This window comes from Plasmodium coatneyi, chromosome 13 (genome assembly GCF_001680005.1).
Source record: "Plasmodium coatneyi strain Hackeri chromosome 13, complete sequence".
NCBI classification, from domain to species: Eukaryota; Apicomplexa; class Aconoidasida; order Haemosporida; family Plasmodiidae; genus Plasmodium; species Plasmodium coatneyi.
This window is the reverse complement of record NC_033568.1, coordinates 1,584,122-1,603,317: the sequence shown is the minus strand read 5'-3', so window position 1 is coordinate 1,603,317 and position 19,196 is coordinate 1,584,122. Positions and strand designations below refer to the sequence as shown.

Below are 19,196 nucleotides of genomic sequence, written 5' to 3'. Positions count from 1 at the left end.
TTGTATTTACCAACTGTAAGAACAAACGTGCCTTGACCAGGTCGATCATCAAGCACCCTTGCAGTGAAGCCTCACGGGGGTACGTTTATCCAGATGAACCTTCTCGGGCCGTGGGCACCAACTCGTCGCATATGTAACAACCTGACTTTGCACTTCCCCCGATTTTGACTTTAAAAGGATAGCTTCTCTTTTAAGGGGCAAAATCGTACGACTAGCCATATAAAGGAGATAAAAAAAAAAATAATAAAATAAAATAAATAAATACACCGAAAGGAGAAAGGAAAAAATGGGAAAAACAAAACAATGTAATGCTGTGTAATTGTAAAACCCACCTTTTCGCATCTCCAATCTTGGAGGTTTATTCACCGGCCCAAGGTGTGCGCGGCAGGATTGTTGACCAAAGCAGAGGGAACTTCCGCCACATACGGGAATGTTGGGTCCCATCTGATGAATGGAATTCATTTGGGCTAAAACCAGGTGCTTGGAATTGCTAAGCAGGCTAGTGGGGGCCAAACCTAAGATGCACCCCCACGTGTATAAACTTCCCCCTGAGAACACGCATGTGGCCACACACCCCTCCAGTTGACAACCAAACAGGAAATGAACGCTCTTTACCTCCTGCTCTCCATGCTCGCGCTTAAACTTGTGGTAACCATACATACAAGAACCCAGCCCAACTTCCTAAACAGCACCTACCAACTGAACAAATGCAAAACAACACTTAACCTACGAAGAATCTGCAGGAAAATCAAGCCAAGGAATAACAAGCTATTCGTGTCCCTATTTGATGAATACGATGAGAAGTGCATAAGGGCACTAATTATGGCCAGAGAAGTGGCCAAAAATCACAACGAAAAAGAAATCCTACTAAAGCATCTCCTTATTGCCATCATAAGAATTGACTCCAATTTAGTAAAACACATTTTAAACTTTTTCAATATATCCCTAACGACATTTTTGGAAAAGCTAAATAAGGAAATAAATAAAAATGGGGGGGACGTGCCAGGACAATCAGGGGAAGCAACCGATCAGCATCTTCCCGTTAACAAGAGCAAAGATACTGCAGAAGACGGAAGACCGTACCAATCGAACGACCAAAACGGAGAGCAAAAACTTATGAATAACCTCATCAACAAACACATCCAGGACATAGAGGACAAAATAAATCAACTGAAAAAGATGGATAAGGGACAGAGTGACATTTCCACGGAGGTCGACAATGCTGGAAGCTCCTTAGACGGGTCAGACGAAAGGGATGAGACAACTAGGAACCTCATCCGTGACGCTGCGAAGCGCGTTTGGGGAAGTCACGCAGGGGATGTGGAGGACCCCCCAGAGGGACCACCCCTTCTGGATCCAACCCCCCCAGGAGAGTTGCCAGACGAATTATCCAGCGATGTATCCAAGGAGTTGTCAAAAGAGTTATCCCACCAGTTGTCAGGCGACCTCCCAAATGACCTTCCCGACGAAAAAGCGGATATCAAATTTTCCGAAAACTGCAAGAGAGTGCTTCACAACGCGGTGCTAGAAGCAAGGAGGAAAAAAAAAATGTTCGTTAACGTGACTGATATACTGATCGCCCTCATCAACATGGCACAAGAGAATCAAAATTGCGACTTTTTAAAATATCTGAACGAGCTCAACATAAGCGTCAACGATTTGAAGAGGGAGCTAACTAGTTACGATGAGGAGAATTCCTTTGCGCCCCCAACGGGCAGAACAAGCCGCACCCCCCATCGGGATGATGACCAGAATTCTAACCAGGCAGACAAACGTGAAGAAAATGGCTCCCTCATCGAAACGATCGAAAATAGAGACGACAACCAACGAATGCGTAACGTGAACAACGAACAACAGAATCACCACTTTATGAACAACCTAAATAATGACTACCTGAACCAAACGAGGGAATTCAAAAACTACGAGGAAAGTAACTTCCCATCGAACAACAAATTTTTTAGCTCCTCCTATGTGAAAGATTGTCTAACAGATATGGTCCAAGCGGCGTACGAAAGAGGGGATGAACATTTCTTTGGAAGAAAAAAAGAAATAAAAAGAATAATAGAAATATTAGGAAGGAGAAAAAAATCCAACCCATTACTGATTGGTGAAAGTGGGGTCGGAAAAACAGCCATCGTGGAACATTTGTCTTATCTAATACTGAAGGATAAAGTGCCATACCATTTGCGCAACTGTCGAATTTACCAACTCAATGTTGGGAACATCGTAGCTGGGACAAAGTACAGAGGAGAGTTCGAAGAAAAGATGAAACATTTGCTAAATAATATGAACAAGAAAAAAAAAAACATTCTTTTTATCGACGAAATTCATGTTATTGTAGGTGCAGGCAGTGGGGAGGGATCATTAGACGCCTCCAATTTGTTGAAGCCGTTTCTTTCCTCAGATAATTTACAATGCATTGGCACCACGACATTTCAGGAATACACTAAATATATCGAATCGGATAAAGCTCTGAGGAGACGATTTAACTGCGTCCCCGTGAAACCATTCACATCCAAGGAGACTCTCCTCCTACTGAAGAAAATTAAATACAACTATGAAAAGTATCACAACATTTACTACACTAATGATGCACTCAAGTCGATCGTTACGCTGACGGAGGATTATCTTCCCACGGCAAATTTCCCCGATAAGGCCATCGACATTTTGGACGAGGCCGGTGCCTACCAAAAGATCAAGTATGAGATGCTCATGCGGCAGAGGTTGCGCGATGAGCGTGGCCGCAGGGGGAGTGGGGACACGGCAAATGCAGACCTGCCGAATGGGGACCCAACCAATGCACACCCAACCAATGCAAACCTGGCCAATGCAGAGCAGGTGATTAACCGCCAGGGGAACGACACGCAACCCAGTAGTGACCAGAATACACCTTCGAAGCTGCTCCCTGATGACGGCCAACCCGCCCTCATCCACAAGGACAGAAATGTCGAAGCGCAGGATTACCTCGAGAACATGCACATGAAATACGTCACCTCAGATGTGATCGAAAATATTGTCAGCAAAAAATCCTCCATATCGTATATTAAAAAAAACAAAAAGGAGGAAGAAAAAATCATAAAACTTAAGGAAAAACTGAACAAAATTATAATAGGACAGGAGAAAGTAATTGATATATTATCCAGATATCTGTTCAAAGCTATAACGAATATAAAGGATCCGAATAAACCCATTGGCACTTTACTACTATGTGGGTCATCAGGGGTTGGAAAGACGCTGTGCGCTCAAGTCATATCAAAGTATTTATTCAATGAAGACAACCTAATTGTAATAAACATGAGTGAGTATATAGACAAACATTCGGTAAGCAAACTGTTCGGTAGCTACCCAGGCTATATAGGTTATAAGGAAGGAGGAGAACTAACAGAAAGTGTAAAGAAAAAACCATTCTCTATAATCCTTTTCGATGAAATTGAAAAGGCACACAGTGAAGTTTTACACGTCCTGTTGCAAATATTGGACAATGGAATACTAACCGATTCGAAGGGAAATAAAGTGTCCTTTAAAAATACCTTTATCTTCATGACAACCAATGTGGGGTCAGACATTATCACAGATTATTTCAAGCTCTACAATAAGAACTACTCAAACCTGGGCTTTAAGTATTACCTTAGTAAGAAGAAAAACAGGGAAGAGACGGATGGTTCTTCCGTTCACAAGGGGCAACTCCCTGAAGGAGCTAACAGTGTAACTAACTCACTGGTAGAACAACCAACCGGATTAAGCAACAACGGACCTGCCGACATGCAGGTAAACCGTAATGGTAACCACCAGGTTGGGAACCCCCCCACCCAACAACCAAACAGCTACGAACTCTTTGAGGAAAAACTACGAACCAACGAATGGTACGAAGAGTTACAACCAGAAATAGAAGAAGAACTGAAGAAAAAATTCCTTCCAGAATTCCTAAACAGGATAGACGAAAAAATTATTTTCCGACAATTTCTCAAAAGAGATGTTGTCAATATTTTCCAAAATATGATTGAAGATTTGAAAAAAAGAATTAAAAAAAGAAAAAATCTAAATCTAATTATCGAGCAAGATGTTATTAAATATATTTGTAGTGACGAAAATAATATTTACGATATGAATTTTGGTGCCAGATCGATCAGAAGGGCACTGTATAAATACATCGAAGATCCCATTGCTTCTTTTTTAATATCCAATTTGTGCGAACCGAACGATTCTATTCATCTTTCCCTCTCCAGCGGTAACAAAATTAATGTGCAGTTGTTGAAGGCGTCCGTAGATCAGCTTGTGTTGTAAAGCCCTCCGCCAGTGTGCGGTCCCTTTTTACATCTTCTGCCATACTGGCGGCGTGGTGGGAGGGGGGTTAGTTCACTTTATTTGTTCCGTTACATACGCATTCCTGCCAGCAGTTTGCCGTGCAACTCCTCCATACGTATGTGCACATCAAGCGGCTTCACTGTCATCTGCACACACACGCCCTTGCAAAGAATTTGAGGCCCAATTTTTATAAACCACCCCCCGAACATGCTTCTGCCATCACAGCTCTTTTCATTCATTCATTCATTCATTCCTTTTTTTTTTTTTTTTTTTTTTTTTTTTGTTAAATTGGTAAGCATCCTTCGCGAATTTGTTTTTTTTTTTTTTTTTTTTTTTTTTTTTTAAATTTTGACTAGCTACTACACCACTCCTGGTGAGCATACAAACGTTGCAAATGCATTTTCTTCCCAACAAAAAAATGCTCCAAATGAACCGAACAGGATTTTAAAGTTTTAGTCCAGTTAATCATGTGAGAAAATGCCCAAAGGTTCTTACCCCCCTTGGTACCCTTTTCGCAGGAAAATGCGGTAACTTTTGCATATCCCCCTTAAACGATTGGATTATCAAAGGAGAACGGGGAAAATACAAATATATGAATATGCATGGTGACATTCATGCGCGCATTTTATTCATATTTTCCTCATTTCTGTCGCTCCCCCTTTTATAGGACCTGTGCAAGCGAAAGGCACATTTTGAGTAAGTACCAAAATTGGGGTCCCGAATGAGCTTGAGGGGGCGTTCCTCCATGAAACGGAAGAATTCGCTTTTCCACGTGATTACGTTGACAAGAGATCGCTTTTCCATAAGTTCACTTTGTCATGTCCATCACGGGTCATTCCAAGCTGAGGATATCGCCGTGCCTACCCCTGCGTGCGAATACGTAGCCTCACCCCACCGAACTATACCACTCACATACACACATACACACCCACAACATGAGCGGAAAGCTGGAAGACATAGGCGAACTCGTTTTGCTTATCGGAGATTTCCATTCCCCCATGAGAAACTTAGGACTCCCGGACTGCTTCAAGGATCTCCTCAAAACAGACAAAATAAAACATGTACTATGTACGGGCAATGTTGGCTGTCGTGAAAACCTGGAACTCCTAAAAAATATTGCTGACTCGGTTCATATAACGAAGGGAGACATGGACGATGAGTATGATTTCCCTGAAGATATCTCTCTCACCATTGGAGATTTTAAAATATCATTAATCCATGGCCACCAAATTATCCCATGGGGGGACACAAATGCACTTTTACAATGGCAAAAGAAGTATGACAGCGATATTGTCATTTCGGGGCACACACATAAAAATTCTATTGTTCGGTATGAAGGCAAATATTTTATTAACCCCGGGTCAGCAACTGGAGCCTTTCAGCCATGGCTTTCTCAACCCACTCCAAGCTTCATATTAATGGCCGTGGCGAAAAGTTCCATCGTTGTATATGTGTATGAGGAGAAAAATGGGAAAACCAATGTAGAGATGAGTGAGCTGCAGAAGTGAATAATCACCAGGAGGAAGTGGCAAGGAGCACCACACTGTTACTTCACGCCGATATTCCGTACTAGTCCATTTTGCAATTCTTTGAACGGAGTTTATTCCAAGCACCAGACGGTATACTTTCTACACCTGTGAAATTTAGGCCTCTTTTTAAAGAGCCACACCTAAGAGGGTAAATATATATTTTTCCCTTTCTCCATTGGTTTAGCTAATATTGCCTTGTAGAGCAATTGATGGGAACAGATTGTAACGTAGATATGCGACTACTTTATTTTTATTGTGTCTTAATCACTTTTTTTTTTTCTTCCTATTCCCATGAATGGCTTGGCCAAACCGTTTGTTCCGTGTAGCACATGACACAGAGTGGTGGTACTTAGACACTACCGCAACGGCAATGTGCAAACCGAAGCTTAACATTTTTACTTTACCTCAGAAGTGTTCTATCCGTTTGTTAACCCCCCCCCTAATTGGTTTAACACATGGAATGGGTCCACACAAAGTTCTTTGAGCAGTTAGTTGGGTTGCCGTTATCCATCTCTTTGGAACCAAGTGGACCTTCCCAACTTTGCTAAATATAGTGTAAACCAAATCCCAACATAGTGCTAAGAAAAAAATGATTTGTAAAATGGGCCATGAAAGTAGCGGTGCGGCGCCATCACCCAAGTGGCCCTTATTACTAATTTGCGAGGAACACACTATCACATAAAAATAGGCCCCGAACAATTTCGCACATTTTTCTGTTTCTTTTCAAGTCAGGTGCACGTTAAGTGTTTTCTCCTGTGGGGGAGGTAGAAAAACGGAGGAGGGGGATTTTCCCACTTGCTTGTCTTGAAAATGTCTATATGTGCATGTATACGTGTGAGCACATATTAACAAATAAAGAGTTTTCGATGAAAAAATAAATTAAATGGTGGAATCGGAGGCTATGCGGAATTATTTGCGTGCAATGTATTAACTAGGTCATTATGTTCTTTGCTTGTTTTCGTTTGGGTTTAATACATTTTAGGCTTTGGCGCGGGGCGCGTGGTGCTTAACATATGGGTCCGTCAGCGCTTGACCCAGGGGCACGGCAGCCTCTAACGTACAACTTCTAACGGACAACTTCTAACGTGCAACTTCTACGTGAACACACTTATAGACAGATATTTTTAAAAAAAAACAAAATTTAAACAATTGGCGCATGCAGACAAAGGGTTACGCAGGGTAGTAGGCATTTTGGTTCTGTTCCTGAGGATAGGGGGTGTATCGAGAAAACTTCTCGACTTGCTGTTCCACGTCGTTCGTTAACTCCGTTTCGTGTAGGGCGGGGGACACGTGGTTCACCTCCGGCTCGAAGTAGTACGACCACAGAGATACGGCTCCCAGGGCCAACCACAACAGGAAGTTTGAATAGCAACCCGAGTTGCAGAATATTACGAAGATTTCTACGAAGGAGGGGGAAGGGAAGGCATAAAGGTTATTCGTTCGCAAATGAGGGCAAGACACATTTACGCTTGCCAAACTGCAATCATGCTCCTTTGACGATGAGCTCAAAAGTATTAGCAGAATATCCCTCCCCAGTTTACCTGTCAATCCAGCAAAGGCAAACATCACGCCGTTTATGTATGCGTGCAAATCCCCGGCTCCCTCATCGTGGTACACTTCTAGTAAATACGCAGCGAGACCATATAGCAAACAAGAAAACGCATGGACCAGCCTGACAAAAATAAAAAAGACCCATTCGCTTCCTCCCTCATTGAAATGCACATACCATTTTCTTGTGTAAAATTTGGAAATATACAAATAAAAAATAAACTGCAGGGTTGCACTTATGGTGTCTAAGAAGGAGGCCAGGCGCAAAATCTTCGACCCGGCTCGATAGCCTCTTGCCCAACTGAAGGGAAAAACAAGGGAAAAAGAAAGATGGACTAAATGAATCAGGATTATAAAAATTATTAAAAATGCATATCCGGGGGGGCAGGAAATAAAATTTATTGCGATGCAAAAGGTGGAGCGTGGATGGGGGAACAAAAATTGCTGCCTTCTGGGAAATGAAGGGGCCACTCTTATCAGCACAATTATGTTAGCATCCTTGTGAGCAATCCATTTTACGATATCTCATTTTGTTGCTTTTTTTAAGGCAAACACGCGTAGCTGAATTGATCGTGAATTCATTACGTGTTTCTCCTATATCCAACACTTCACATAGTGATATGCCTCACGGTACTACTGCTAATGCCCCCAACCATGCTCCACTGCGCTCTCTCCATTTTGCCTCTTACCAAGTGTCATCCGCGAGAAGGACCTGAAAGGACATAATAAATATGGCCCCTATTAAATACACCCCTGACCACAGCGTTATCGAGTTTCTGAACGTCTGGTCCAGACGATATTCATCGCTTATATTTTTTAAATCATAACTGAATAGTCCCTTTCCCCCACTTGACCAATATGCCATAAACAAAAACGTCAGGGCGATGAACTCCAAGAAAAATCCAATCCGTAGGGTCGTCCCGAAAAACCCACTTATCTGGAAACATGGTCCTCTATTGGTGTGACAGTTGTCATCCAGGCCGTCTTGTCTGGTCGTGAACCACATCTTGACTTAGCTTTGGTAACTGGACGAGGTTGTTGGAGCCAGTGAAATTGTCTACACCGGTGCGTTCAACTCACGTATACTTACTCTTACGATTATATTTGCGCGCGTTTGTGTATTCAACCGATAGGTACTACTTCTGCCGCCTCACCGTTCGCTTTTACTTTGTCTTATCCCTCTTTCTTAACTTTTTCCTTCCTAACATACAGACTGGCTGCTGTTTCACCGCACGGATAATTCTCAATCCTCTGAATCCTTTCAATCCGTTGAATCCTTTCAAATGTGCCACAAGAGAAGAAAAACATATATATATGTATATAAACGGAATAGCGAAGCAGTGGGATAAAATGTGGAAACGGAAAAGTTCGCACTCATAAACCTGATGTTATGTGCATCCTCTACTTTCACAAATAAAAGGCATTAAAAGGCGTTAAGAGGCGTTTATCATTCGTGCAAACTTATTGTGTATGCACAGATATAACCGCTGTGAACTGCGAAACGAAAAAGGAAAAAAAAAAAAAAAAAGTGAAATGCAGCGAAATGGCGGTGTGACGCGGGACTGATGTAGAAGCAGCGCAGCAATGACTTGGGGGTGCACGCAAAAAAAAAAAAAAAAAAAAAATTACATCACAGCGGAAATAATTTGAAAATTTAAAAAGTGCAAATTTTATTTTTACTAACAATGACAACAAGGAAATATGAACTTGGTATGGACTTGATATGGACGTGGTATGCACATATATACACGCGTGTGAGTACGTGTGTACATTTACGCGGGAACGTGCTAGGCATGCGTTTACACGAATACGTTCTTGTGTATACCCCTCCTTTAAAACTTTTAGCGTGATTGAAAAGGGAGTGTGTCACGGGGGGAACGGCGTAATGGACGCGGTGGACACAATGGCCGACCAAACGGACAACGCAGTGGGCGGAAAATGTTAGCAAAAACTAAAAAGAAACATGGAAACCTACATGCACATAATTAAAACTTACTCTTTTAATTATGTACCAAACAACAAAGTCATTTTATAACTTCACGTTACACAAACATAAAAGTGGTGGTAATTGAATGACGGAAGTTTGTGAAAGATCCAGCTATTTTCCAAACACGGGCAGAAAAAAAAAAAAAAAAAAAAAAAAGCGTAACATTGCATGTCATCACGTGTATGTATAAGTACAATCTGTGCGATACCTACTGGTGAGTTATAAAGATACAAAAAAATGCCACTAAAAATGTGTGATAATTTATTTTTTCTAAAAAAGGGGAAACTCGTTTTTGTTCACTTATGTATATACATGTTCCTGTTTCCACGCGTGTTACTCTTTGTGCGCGTTCCCCCCATGTGAACATTTGACCCATGCGTGCACGCGCATAATACACATTTCCGGAACGATCAACATGCGTAGAAATAATGTCCCACTGAATTGTGTAAACTCCTGAACGAATGTAATAATTTGCGCGTTTCAATATTTGGGAAGTTTTCGCTAAGACTATCACAAAGTCGAAATTGGTGCGTACTGTTCCTTGGTTTGGTACTTTATTCTGTTTTTTTTTCTGCATCATTTTGTTACCTCTTTTTCTTTTTTTTTCCCCCCGTGTGCGTTTTCCTGTGGTGAATATATTCCCGCACGTGCATATCCAAGTGCACACGTACGGATTTATCATAAAGCGAATTTTTGCCCCTTCTGTTGCTTCTTCATGTTAACTTATTTACCCCCTCTTTTCTGTTCTGTTCCACCTTGTCCCACTTTTTACAACACTTAACCGCTAAGATGGAATAAAGGCCAAATGGCAAATGTCCCCGTTGATAATCTGTTCAGGTTAATTTTTTTTTACACCCCAATTTTTTCTTTTTGCACTTCAAGTACAGCCCCTTGAGACAGACACCATGTTGTAAAAATTCGTTACAGCAACGTGGAGGACGCAAGGATGGGGATGTTACATTTCCTGCACCTTCACACTGGCATGTACATACGTGCGTAGTCACAATACGTTCACGTGCAAAGCGGTAGGGAAGCCCCCACCCCCCCCTGCTGGTACATAGAAATATTTGTCCAACCTTTTTGAACTTAGAACTACCTCACCATCAGCAGAGCACCACCGCGCTGCAACACAATTGGGACATTTATGCGTTCACCCCGTTAAGCTCCCCATGACAGCATCCTTCATCCGTGCCACTAAGCACCTACAAGCAGTATGCACACAGTACACATGCAACACTTTGCCTGTCCATACCGACGTTGTCTTTTTAAAGCTGATAAGTACTTTACACATGTAGCATTTTCGTGCCCCATGGGAAATTGCGCACTTGTACGTTTCGCAGAAATGAAAAGTAACCTCCCTATCACCCCATATGACGCATCAGCGCATTTTTAATTCCTTTGCACATTACACACAAATGATGTTCGAGTGAGGGTCATATGGTGGGCACCTCACCACGATGAAATGTTTTACCATGGGGGAAGGATTCCCTCGGATGTTACACGCACCTAGGAAGCAGCCGTATGGCAATTAAATCCAAAACGCATGTGCATAAGTATCACGTATATGTCTTGTCGTACGCGTAGCAGCGTCTTCTATTTTTGTTCCCTCATCAAATGACCCTTCTGTTAACCCCCCTTAAAATAACAGTCTCGTCCGATGGAAGGCGTGCATTTGACCCCACAAGGAGAACATACTTAATGGGGTTAAAAAAAACCCAACAGTGTGAAAACCCCCCGCAGTGTATTCTATGTGGCACAACTTGGGCAACTCCTTTCCGTTCCAAAGTATATCAAATGTGTATGCTCACACAGTTATACGGTTATACACATATATACGTATGGGGTGGTGGAAATCGCTTCCTTCTTTTTTTGGTTTCCTTTTCCTCTATATATTGATATCCCCCATCTGCAAGGATAACTTCGCAAAAATTTGATCTACTTTTCCAGGTTGACAAAAAAATCCTTTTTTAACATTCGCATTAACACTTGTAAGTCCAATCAGTCATCATTGCACTTTAGTCATTTCAGTAGGATTTAAAACAGTTAGCACGTAATAATATTTTCTTTTTCCAAGCATGGGTATGCCTACGGAACACATTTTCTTCGTCGAGAATTCTCCCCGTTGTTTTTTAATGCAGCGTTATGTTGAACATGGGCCGGGCGGCATACCACGTCATGTCAGTGTGTCAGCCCCTCTTCACATTCCTCGCGCTTTATTTTGCTAACCGGTTAGGAAGTGAATAATCGCTACACCTTTATTGAATTCATTTTTTTTTTCAAAATTAACACGAGGCCACGTAACTGGTTTCTCCTCGGGACCTCTTTTCCCCAAAAGGTATTTCAAAGGAACCACGGCAGTTGATATTTTTACGATTAACAATTCTGTTAAAAAGAAGGTGAGACTTTTCCTAATGTTGTGAAGAAATACACTGCTTCTGTGGAGAGGAGGAAAGGTGTTCCTTCTCTTCCTCCAACTGGTAGATGCGCGTACACTTACACTCATTTCGTTACGTAACAGTGGGTTAAGCAATATCCTATGGCACTTCGCCCCTATGGTAGGAATTGTGCTAAATTACGAACGATGTGCATCCCTCGCTCAGGCAAAAAATAGGGTTCACACGAAGGCAGCTGCAAAGCGGATAGGAACACCCAAGTGAGAGAAATGCACAGGGTGCACACTTACCGGGTGACCAGTAGGACTAACCTTTGACAGAGACAATAAACCCGTTTCTCCACAGTTAGTCCTGCTGAAGGCATAAATTTAGTTTTCCAGGTTGGCCTCCCCCAGATGAAGCCCCCCGGTTCAAGTGCCGCCCCAGTTCATCTGTCCAAAATAAGAGGGGAAAAAACATACCACGTAGGTTGATTCACAACATAGCAGATAAGAAGCACAAACAGAATGAAAAAAACATCAAGGAGGAAGTAGAATCCTGCGCGAAACTTTGCAACCGAACAGTCAACACATCTAGATCCCCCCTGGGTAATCATGGAGAAGTCCAGGAGATACGCGAGCCTGCTCAAAATGGTCGAGCGAAACGGGTTCCCAAAATACCGACTGCAGCAAATACTGGACAACATATACAAGGCAAAAATTACCAATATAAGTAAAATGAAAAATATTCCTACTAATATAAGAAGAGAAATGAAAAAAATCTTTAGCGAAAATCTGCTAAGTATAAAACCTTTAAAAGAGTACAAATTTGATAGAGCGTATAAAGTCCTATTTGAGTGTAAGGATAAAGAAAAGATAGAAGCCACTTCTCTAGATTTTGGTTCCCATAAATCCTTGTGCATATCAAGTCAAATAGGTTGTTCCTTTGCATGTAAATTCTGTGCCACTGGGCAGATAGGTATAAAAAGGCAACTCGAATTAGATGAAATAACAGACCAGCTTCTATACTTTCAATCCAAAAATGAGAATGTAAAAAATGTTTCCTTCATGGGGATGGGGGAACCACTGGCCAATCCACACGTTTTTGAGTCCATTCATTTTTTCAACAACGTCAACCTGTTTGCCCTATCAAGTAGACGTATAAATATTTCCACGGTGGGACTTCTCCCAGGAATTAAAAAATTAAATGATCTTTTCCCTCAAGTGAATTTATCCTTCTCTTTACACTCTCCGTTTTCCGAAGAAAGAGACAATCTTGTGCCTATCAATAAGTTGTTTCCTTTTTTGGAAGTTTTCGATTTGCTAGACAGTAGAATAGCCCGGACGGGGAGACGCGTATGGATTAGCTACATTCTCCTTAAAGATGTCAACGACTCCAAGGACCACGCAGAGGCCCTTTGCAATCACATATCCCAGCGCCCCCGTGCCGTCAGGTACCTCTACAATGTGTGCTTAATTCCATACAACAAAGGTACCCGTCATCTATGCGCGAACTCCTAGATATGCGCTAAAATGGAAGCGGCAATGTTGTCCTTTTCATGTTACTATGGTAGTACGCCTTTGCACGCACTTCCGCTAGTTTGTACTGATTTATGCTGGTTTGCGCTTCCTCCCCCTCCTCAGCAAAGAACGTTGAAGAGAACTTCCACAGAGTGGACGAGGAAGACAAAATCCTTCAGTTCGAGGTAACCCCATTTGTCACCCCATCATCTTAACACCCCTTACAATATTTTATAGCCCATTAGCACTTTTTTTTTTTTTTTCGCCCCCTTATTTCGCAATTTCCAGAAAGTGTTGAGAAAGCACGGAATATCATTTTTCTACAGGTTCAAAATGGCAGGAATGTGGAGCAGACAATTTGTCTTCCCATCAAAATGACATGTGGCCCCTTCCAATAAAGTGGCAATTTTGAGGGGAGCGCTTAAATTCTTTTCTTTTATTTGTTTGTTTTATTTATTTTTTTTTTCCCAATTTTTAGGAATTCCTTCGGACTCTCCATTGACGCAGCGTGCGGTCAGCTGTACGCAGGTAATGTGATCAGACTGGAGCAACGCTCGTTTTGTGTACTCCCCTGTCTGAATGGAATCCAGGAGGGGTTCCCCAAAACTCGAAAAGACGCTCCTTTACAATTGACGCTGCCTACCTGGTCAACTTCCCGCAGGTTACGAGCCCAAAATGAGGAAAGATGCAATAGCAGTTCGGAATGCGCCATTATTGGCACAATAAGTTACATCCTTTTATTTTTTTGTGAAGATTAATAGCGAGACAAAGGGTTCACTCAGGTAATTACATTTGCCCATTTGTGACTCCTCGCTAAGACGTGTGTATATGTGTGTTTTTTTGTTCTTTTCTTTTAACAGTCGTGCTTCCCTTCTGTGTTGCATCCATTTTGTGTTCGCACACACAGGGGTGGAACATTCCCACCGTTTGGCTTCCCTAGCTCCGTTGCCTCCTCACCAGGAGGTTCCTCTTTACTAACCCGTTACGTATTGTATACTTCTCTGAAGATCCAAATGGCGTCTTCCCACTACACCATTCTGTGGATGCATGCTGAACGGACTTAAGAAAAGCCAGTGTATGCAAAAAAAAAAAAAAAAAAAAAAAACTCAAAAATGTATGTACACACCACACAGTTGCGCCCCCCGAGGCATTACCAACACACAAGTGACATCCGTTTTTACCATTTTCGCATTCTACACAAGTGCATTTTTAAGCATACGCATAATTTGTGTGCAATTGCATACTGCTAGTAGGTTCGATTTCTTTTTCATTTTTGTAAAGTTTGTCAAACTTCACACCTAGCGCAAATCTGCAGAGAAGCCACATCCGCAAAAGTGTCCTTTGTCCACCACAACATTTTTGTGCAGTTAGCTATCACCCCAAGTGAACGTCACTGCTTCTACTTTGCCCAAAGTGGTATTTGTCTCATTACTTTGTTTGTTCTAAAGAATAAAGGGTGAAAATATTTCCGCCCCTTTGTCAACACGCGTGGCTATAACTGGGTAAGGCATTTTTTCGCCTTCCTCCACAGCTGATAAGACAGCGTGTTTGTACGTCCAGCCGATCGGCGTGTGAATGAACTGCAAACAAGTAGGCACAACGAAATGTAAAATGCGTTTCTTCACGCCAGACTACATTTTTTTTGACTAACTATTTCTATAGGAGGCTCACCATATCTCCCATTGGTTCAGCCTCGCGTCTTTTTTTTTTTTTTTTTGTCCTTTGGCTAAGAATAAACTCTTGCAGGTCTTTTCGTAACAGTTGTGAAGAGCCCCTTTTTTATTGTCTGGGAAGATATCACCTGCTTGAATGCGTAGCTATCCCATCAGGAGAAAGCACACACGCGTGTTCACAATAGAACGTAAACGTCAGTTCTAACACCAACGTAGAGAAACAGGCATATCGGCATCTCCCCCAAAATGGTAAACACCAAGTGCATGACAACCCTGGTGGTCCTGCTGCTTGTCCAGCTGTTATTCCAGCTAGCCCCCCTGACGACCCACGCCAAAGAATGGTGCAAAGCGAAATTCGAATTCGGAAAGGCAGACTACGCAGAGTGCCAGAGCGAAACGGAAAATATCGCCAAGTACATGATACACACAACCCCCGTAATCTCCAACGAGGTGGATCTCTACGCTAACGTCTCCCTAGTAATGTCTAACGGGTATGGACTCAAGACAAAGGAAATCAACATAGGAACGGAAGAAGAAGGACTGTTAAGCAAAACATTTGCAGTGGCAACTGATATAGGAAGTCCAGAATATATACACGTAAAAATAAATTCAACAAAAAAAAATTGGAAATGCAAAAAAATTACCATCTGGAAGGATTACAAGTATTGGTTTTTTGACTGCACCGGTTTGTTAAATGAGAAAAATCCAGAAGGGACTTACTTCCTCTCAGGGAATAAAATATACACAGCATTTGTACAAACAGGGAAAGATGTCCAAGCAGGAACGAATGGGACGGTAGACATTGTCCTCCTAGGAAATAACAAAAGGAGCAATACCAAAGTGCTACACGAAGGGTTTACATCTGGAGTGCTCAAAAAAATAAAATTTCAAGCATCAGATGTAGGAACCATAGAAGACATTATACTCACCAATAACGCTACTAGGGATGACCCCTGGTACTGTGATTTCGTAAAAATAAAAAGTGACAATAAACTTTACGTCTTCAATGTGAAGAGCTGGATTGGACATCCTTACGAAAAAACGGTCAAAGTTAATATAAGGGCAGATCACAGTGTAGATGGTGGGGCAGCAAAAGATATCGACTGCCATATCAGGGGAAACGATTTAATCAATATGAGTAATTTGCCGAAAGCATTACAAAGTAAGGTGCAAATATTTAAAGTTAGATGTCCACAGAATTGCCAAAATGCAGAATTTGCTTCGGTGGAAGGTTCTTCCATTCATCCTTCCTCTACATCTATTTGTGCATCTGCTATTCACGATGGGTCCTTAACCCCAAGTGGAGGTTCTATCATAGTCACAGTTGGAAGTGACTTGCACCAATACCATGCTGTTAAGGAAAAGATAAATAACATTGATGCGATCGACCTTCTTACCAAAGTGGATGAACCCAATTTCTCCTTCTACACATACCGTCTAGAATCCATTGATGATATTAAGAGTAACGTCCGAATTGTAGATGCATTTGGAAAACTGTCCTCCTTGGGGAGGTTAGAAATTCGACGTAGTGACAACACATGGGGAACTGTGTGTAAAAAGGGACCCAATTTTACCTTCTCCGATGATAGTGCTAAAAGGGCCTGTGCAGATTTAGGCTTCCCCAATGGGGTGTATATTAAACAAATGTGCTTCAACCTGAATGGACAAAATTATTGTGCTGGTTATAAGTACCCCTTCAGTAGTGCTGGAACGGTATGCTCTGGGAATGAAAAAAACTTACTTCAGTGTAATGCAGATGATTCTTCGCATTGTGTGGACCACCACGATGACGTCATCATACAGTGCCTCAACCAGGGGAACCAGAATGATTTAGTTACCGATGGGATGATCAGACTGGTAGATATAACTGGAGCACCCACTACCAACGGAATTGGAAGATTAGAAATGTTCTACAATGGTTCATTCGGCTCTGTGTGCTCAGAAGGATGGGTAAAAGAAGGAGAGAAAATCGCCTGCCGAGAATTGGGCTACACAGGACTAAAGGGAAACGGCTTCTCCCACCATCCATGCACAAACATCGCAGGGGAAAATCTATGTGGACATGATGCAGATAAAATAAATGCTGTAAATGTTAAATGCAAAGGGGATGAAAAGTCTCTCCAAAATTGTGCACATGAAACGCACGAAGATATTTACTGCTCTCACGATGAAGATATAATCCTTGGGTGTTCAGGTGGGGAAGAAGAAGATTACGAAATGGGTAGCCAAGCAGGTGCACAAAACTCCCACCATGTAAGCACAACTGTAGGACTTAAAAAACATTTCCTAACATTAGAGAAGAAAAACTTCCCACACAAAATCGAGTTAACCTGCTTTGACAAAATCGTGTCCATAGCAGATCTGAGCGCTGCACACGTGGGAGACGTTTTCTTAGCTAGCTGTCCGGAAAAGTGTGACGAAGAAGTAGGAAATATCAAAGGAACATTTTTATATAGTTTTGATTCACCCATATGCAAAGCGGCCATACACGCAGGGGTGCTCTCAAGCAATGTAGCCGATGACCTCGTCCTCATCATATCTCACAAGCATCACAACTTTGTCGGCACGAAGCGAAACAATGTTGAATCGCACGAGTTTACTGGAACGTCCAAAAGTTTCAGCGTCAGTATCCCAACCAGGTCTATCATCCAAGAGGAACGAAAGAGTAACCACAAATATGGAGAAGAAAATTCAGACAAAGGGTTTCCGAGTAATGATCGGATGGATGATCAACGTGGAGAAAATTCTCTCTTGGCGCCCCCACATGTTCAGAGACAAAATGGGAGAATAACCACAGGAGGGTTAGGGACTCAGCCAACATTCCAGTGGACACCCCCAACAGGCTTCCCCGGATTTAACGGAAAAGAAAACGATTTCGTTAACTGCACCAATTTGCCGAACGAGAAGTATATTAAAAGCATGTCCAACTTTACCTTCATCATTTATTTCACTCTGAGTGGTGGGGGAGGCAACTGGAGGACCATACTATCTCACAGCTTGTGTGACGGAATCTCCATCTCAGTGAACGAAGAAAATGAATTGATAATAGAACAGAACTGTAACCCCCACTTGTTAAAGAGCAAATTCAAACCAGTCCTAGGACAAACGTACCACCTCGCAGTGGTATTTAACAAAACGAACAAAAGTACCAACCTCTACATAAACGGAAAGAAGCTCCCCATGGAAAAGGCCAAATATGACTTTACCCTCAATGGAGATTTAATCATTGGCAGATCCAACCAAACCACGACAGATTATTTTATTGGAAGTATCCACCTCGTTGAAGTATACAAGTTTGTTTTATCCGATGAAGAAATTAAGCAGTTGGCAAATGCTGCTCTTTCGTTCGATTACCTCAGTGGAGGCAACGACAGCAACTACAATGGTGTGGGCAGAACAAAACGAGGAAAGAAAAAAATCGGAAAGAACAGAAAAACGGTCGATGGAAGAGAATGCATGACCGCGTGTAAACCCAAAAGTATCATAAACAAGGAGCTTCAAATAAATGGAGAGCAAATCAACTTATCCTGTAAGGATGATCTTTTGTCTCACCAGTTTAATGGCAAAATTGGGTCCCAGTTTCTGGTTCACTGCTCGGATAACTGTACCAAGTCCAAGTTTATTGTAAAAGGAAGCAACAACTACTACACCCCAGATTCCTCCATATGCAAAGCAGCCATACATGCAGGGGTGTACAAACCTAACAGAAAAAATGGAGATGAAAATAACTCTTTTATTCTAAGAATTGTCAATGGGTTGTTTGAATATAAGGCAGCAAGAGGACACATGGGAATTGTTTCAAAAGCGGAAAGACAATCTCAATTAAGATCCTTTTCGATTTTCCCTGAAAATGACGATAACATTCTTTCCTGCTCTTCTAATGGAAACTTATTTTTAAACTTACCTGTTGGAGAAAAACGAACAATCATATGTCCATCAGGTTGTGACAAAATGGACGGTAAAATTTGGGGCACAAATGTATACACTCCTTCTTCTATTCTATGCAAAGCGGCCATACATTCTGGAGTCTTATCAAATCAGGGGGGTCTCGTCGATATGTCTGTTGGGTCTGCTGTGGATAAATTCACGGGCGCTACGCAGAACGGAATTGAGTCCCACTCATCCGCTAGGCAAAGCCGCTCTTTAACATTTTCCACCCACGCCCAGTAGGGTTGTAGAATGAACGAATGGACAAATAGGACCTAAACCCACACGAGGTGCTTTTCTCCCTCAGGGGTGATCGTACTCATGGTGCAAAATCC

General features: G+C 42.0%; 5 protein-coding genes across 5 annotated transcripts; 4 read left to right on the top strand and 1 right to left on the bottom strand.

Annotated features, from left to right (window-relative positions):
• Positions 1–600: 600 nt before the first annotated feature.
• Positions 601–4,284, top strand: PCOAH_00050670 (ATP-dependent Clp protease; the record flags this gene model as incomplete). The annotated part of the gene is made up of 1 exon (XM_020061849.1): positions 601–4,284. The coding sequence occupies one exon, from the start codon at positions 601–603 to the stop codon at positions 4,282–4,284; it is 3,684 nt and encodes a 1,227-aa protein (XP_019917442.1).
• A 956-nt stretch (positions 4,285–5,240) lies between these two features.
• PCOAH_00050660 (Vacuolar protein sorting-associated protein 29) lies at positions 5,241–5,813 on the top strand (the record flags this gene model as incomplete). The annotated part of the gene is made up of 1 exon (XM_020061848.1): positions 5,241–5,813. One exon carries the CDS (start codon positions 5,241–5,243, stop codon positions 5,811–5,813), a length of 573 nt encoding a protein of 190 aa, XP_019917174.1.
• Positions 5,814–7,004: 1,191 nt separating this feature from the next.
• On the bottom strand, positions 7,005–8,505 carry PCOAH_00050650 (Uncharacterized protein; the record flags this gene model as incomplete). The annotated part of the gene is made up of 3 exons (XM_020061847.1): positions 7,005–7,234; positions 7,376–7,683; positions 8,072–8,505. 3 exons carry the CDS (start codon positions 8,386–8,388, stop codon positions 7,005–7,007), a joined length of 855 nt encoding a protein of 284 aa, XP_019917235.1.
• Positions 8,506–12,355: 3,850 nt separating this feature from the next.
• PCOAH_00050640 (Fe-S-cluster redox enzyme) lies at positions 12,356–13,987 on the top strand (the record flags this gene model as incomplete). Its single annotated transcript, XM_020061846.1, has 5 exons — positions 12,356–13,232; positions 13,385–13,446; positions 13,550–13,587; positions 13,740–13,789; positions 13,923–13,987. 5 exons carry the CDS (start codon positions 12,356–12,358, stop codon positions 13,985–13,987), a joined length of 1,092 nt encoding a protein of 363 aa, XP_019917340.1.
• Positions 13,988–15,180: 1,193 nt separating this feature from the next.
• PCOAH_00050630 (Uncharacterized protein) lies at positions 15,181–19,104 on the top strand (the record flags this gene model as incomplete). Its single annotated transcript, XM_020061845.1, has 1 exon — positions 15,181–19,104. The coding sequence occupies one exon, from the start codon at positions 15,181–15,183 to the stop codon at positions 19,102–19,104; it is 3,924 nt and encodes a 1,307-aa protein (XP_019917114.1).
• Between the last annotated feature and the right edge of the window lie 92 nt (positions 19,105–19,196).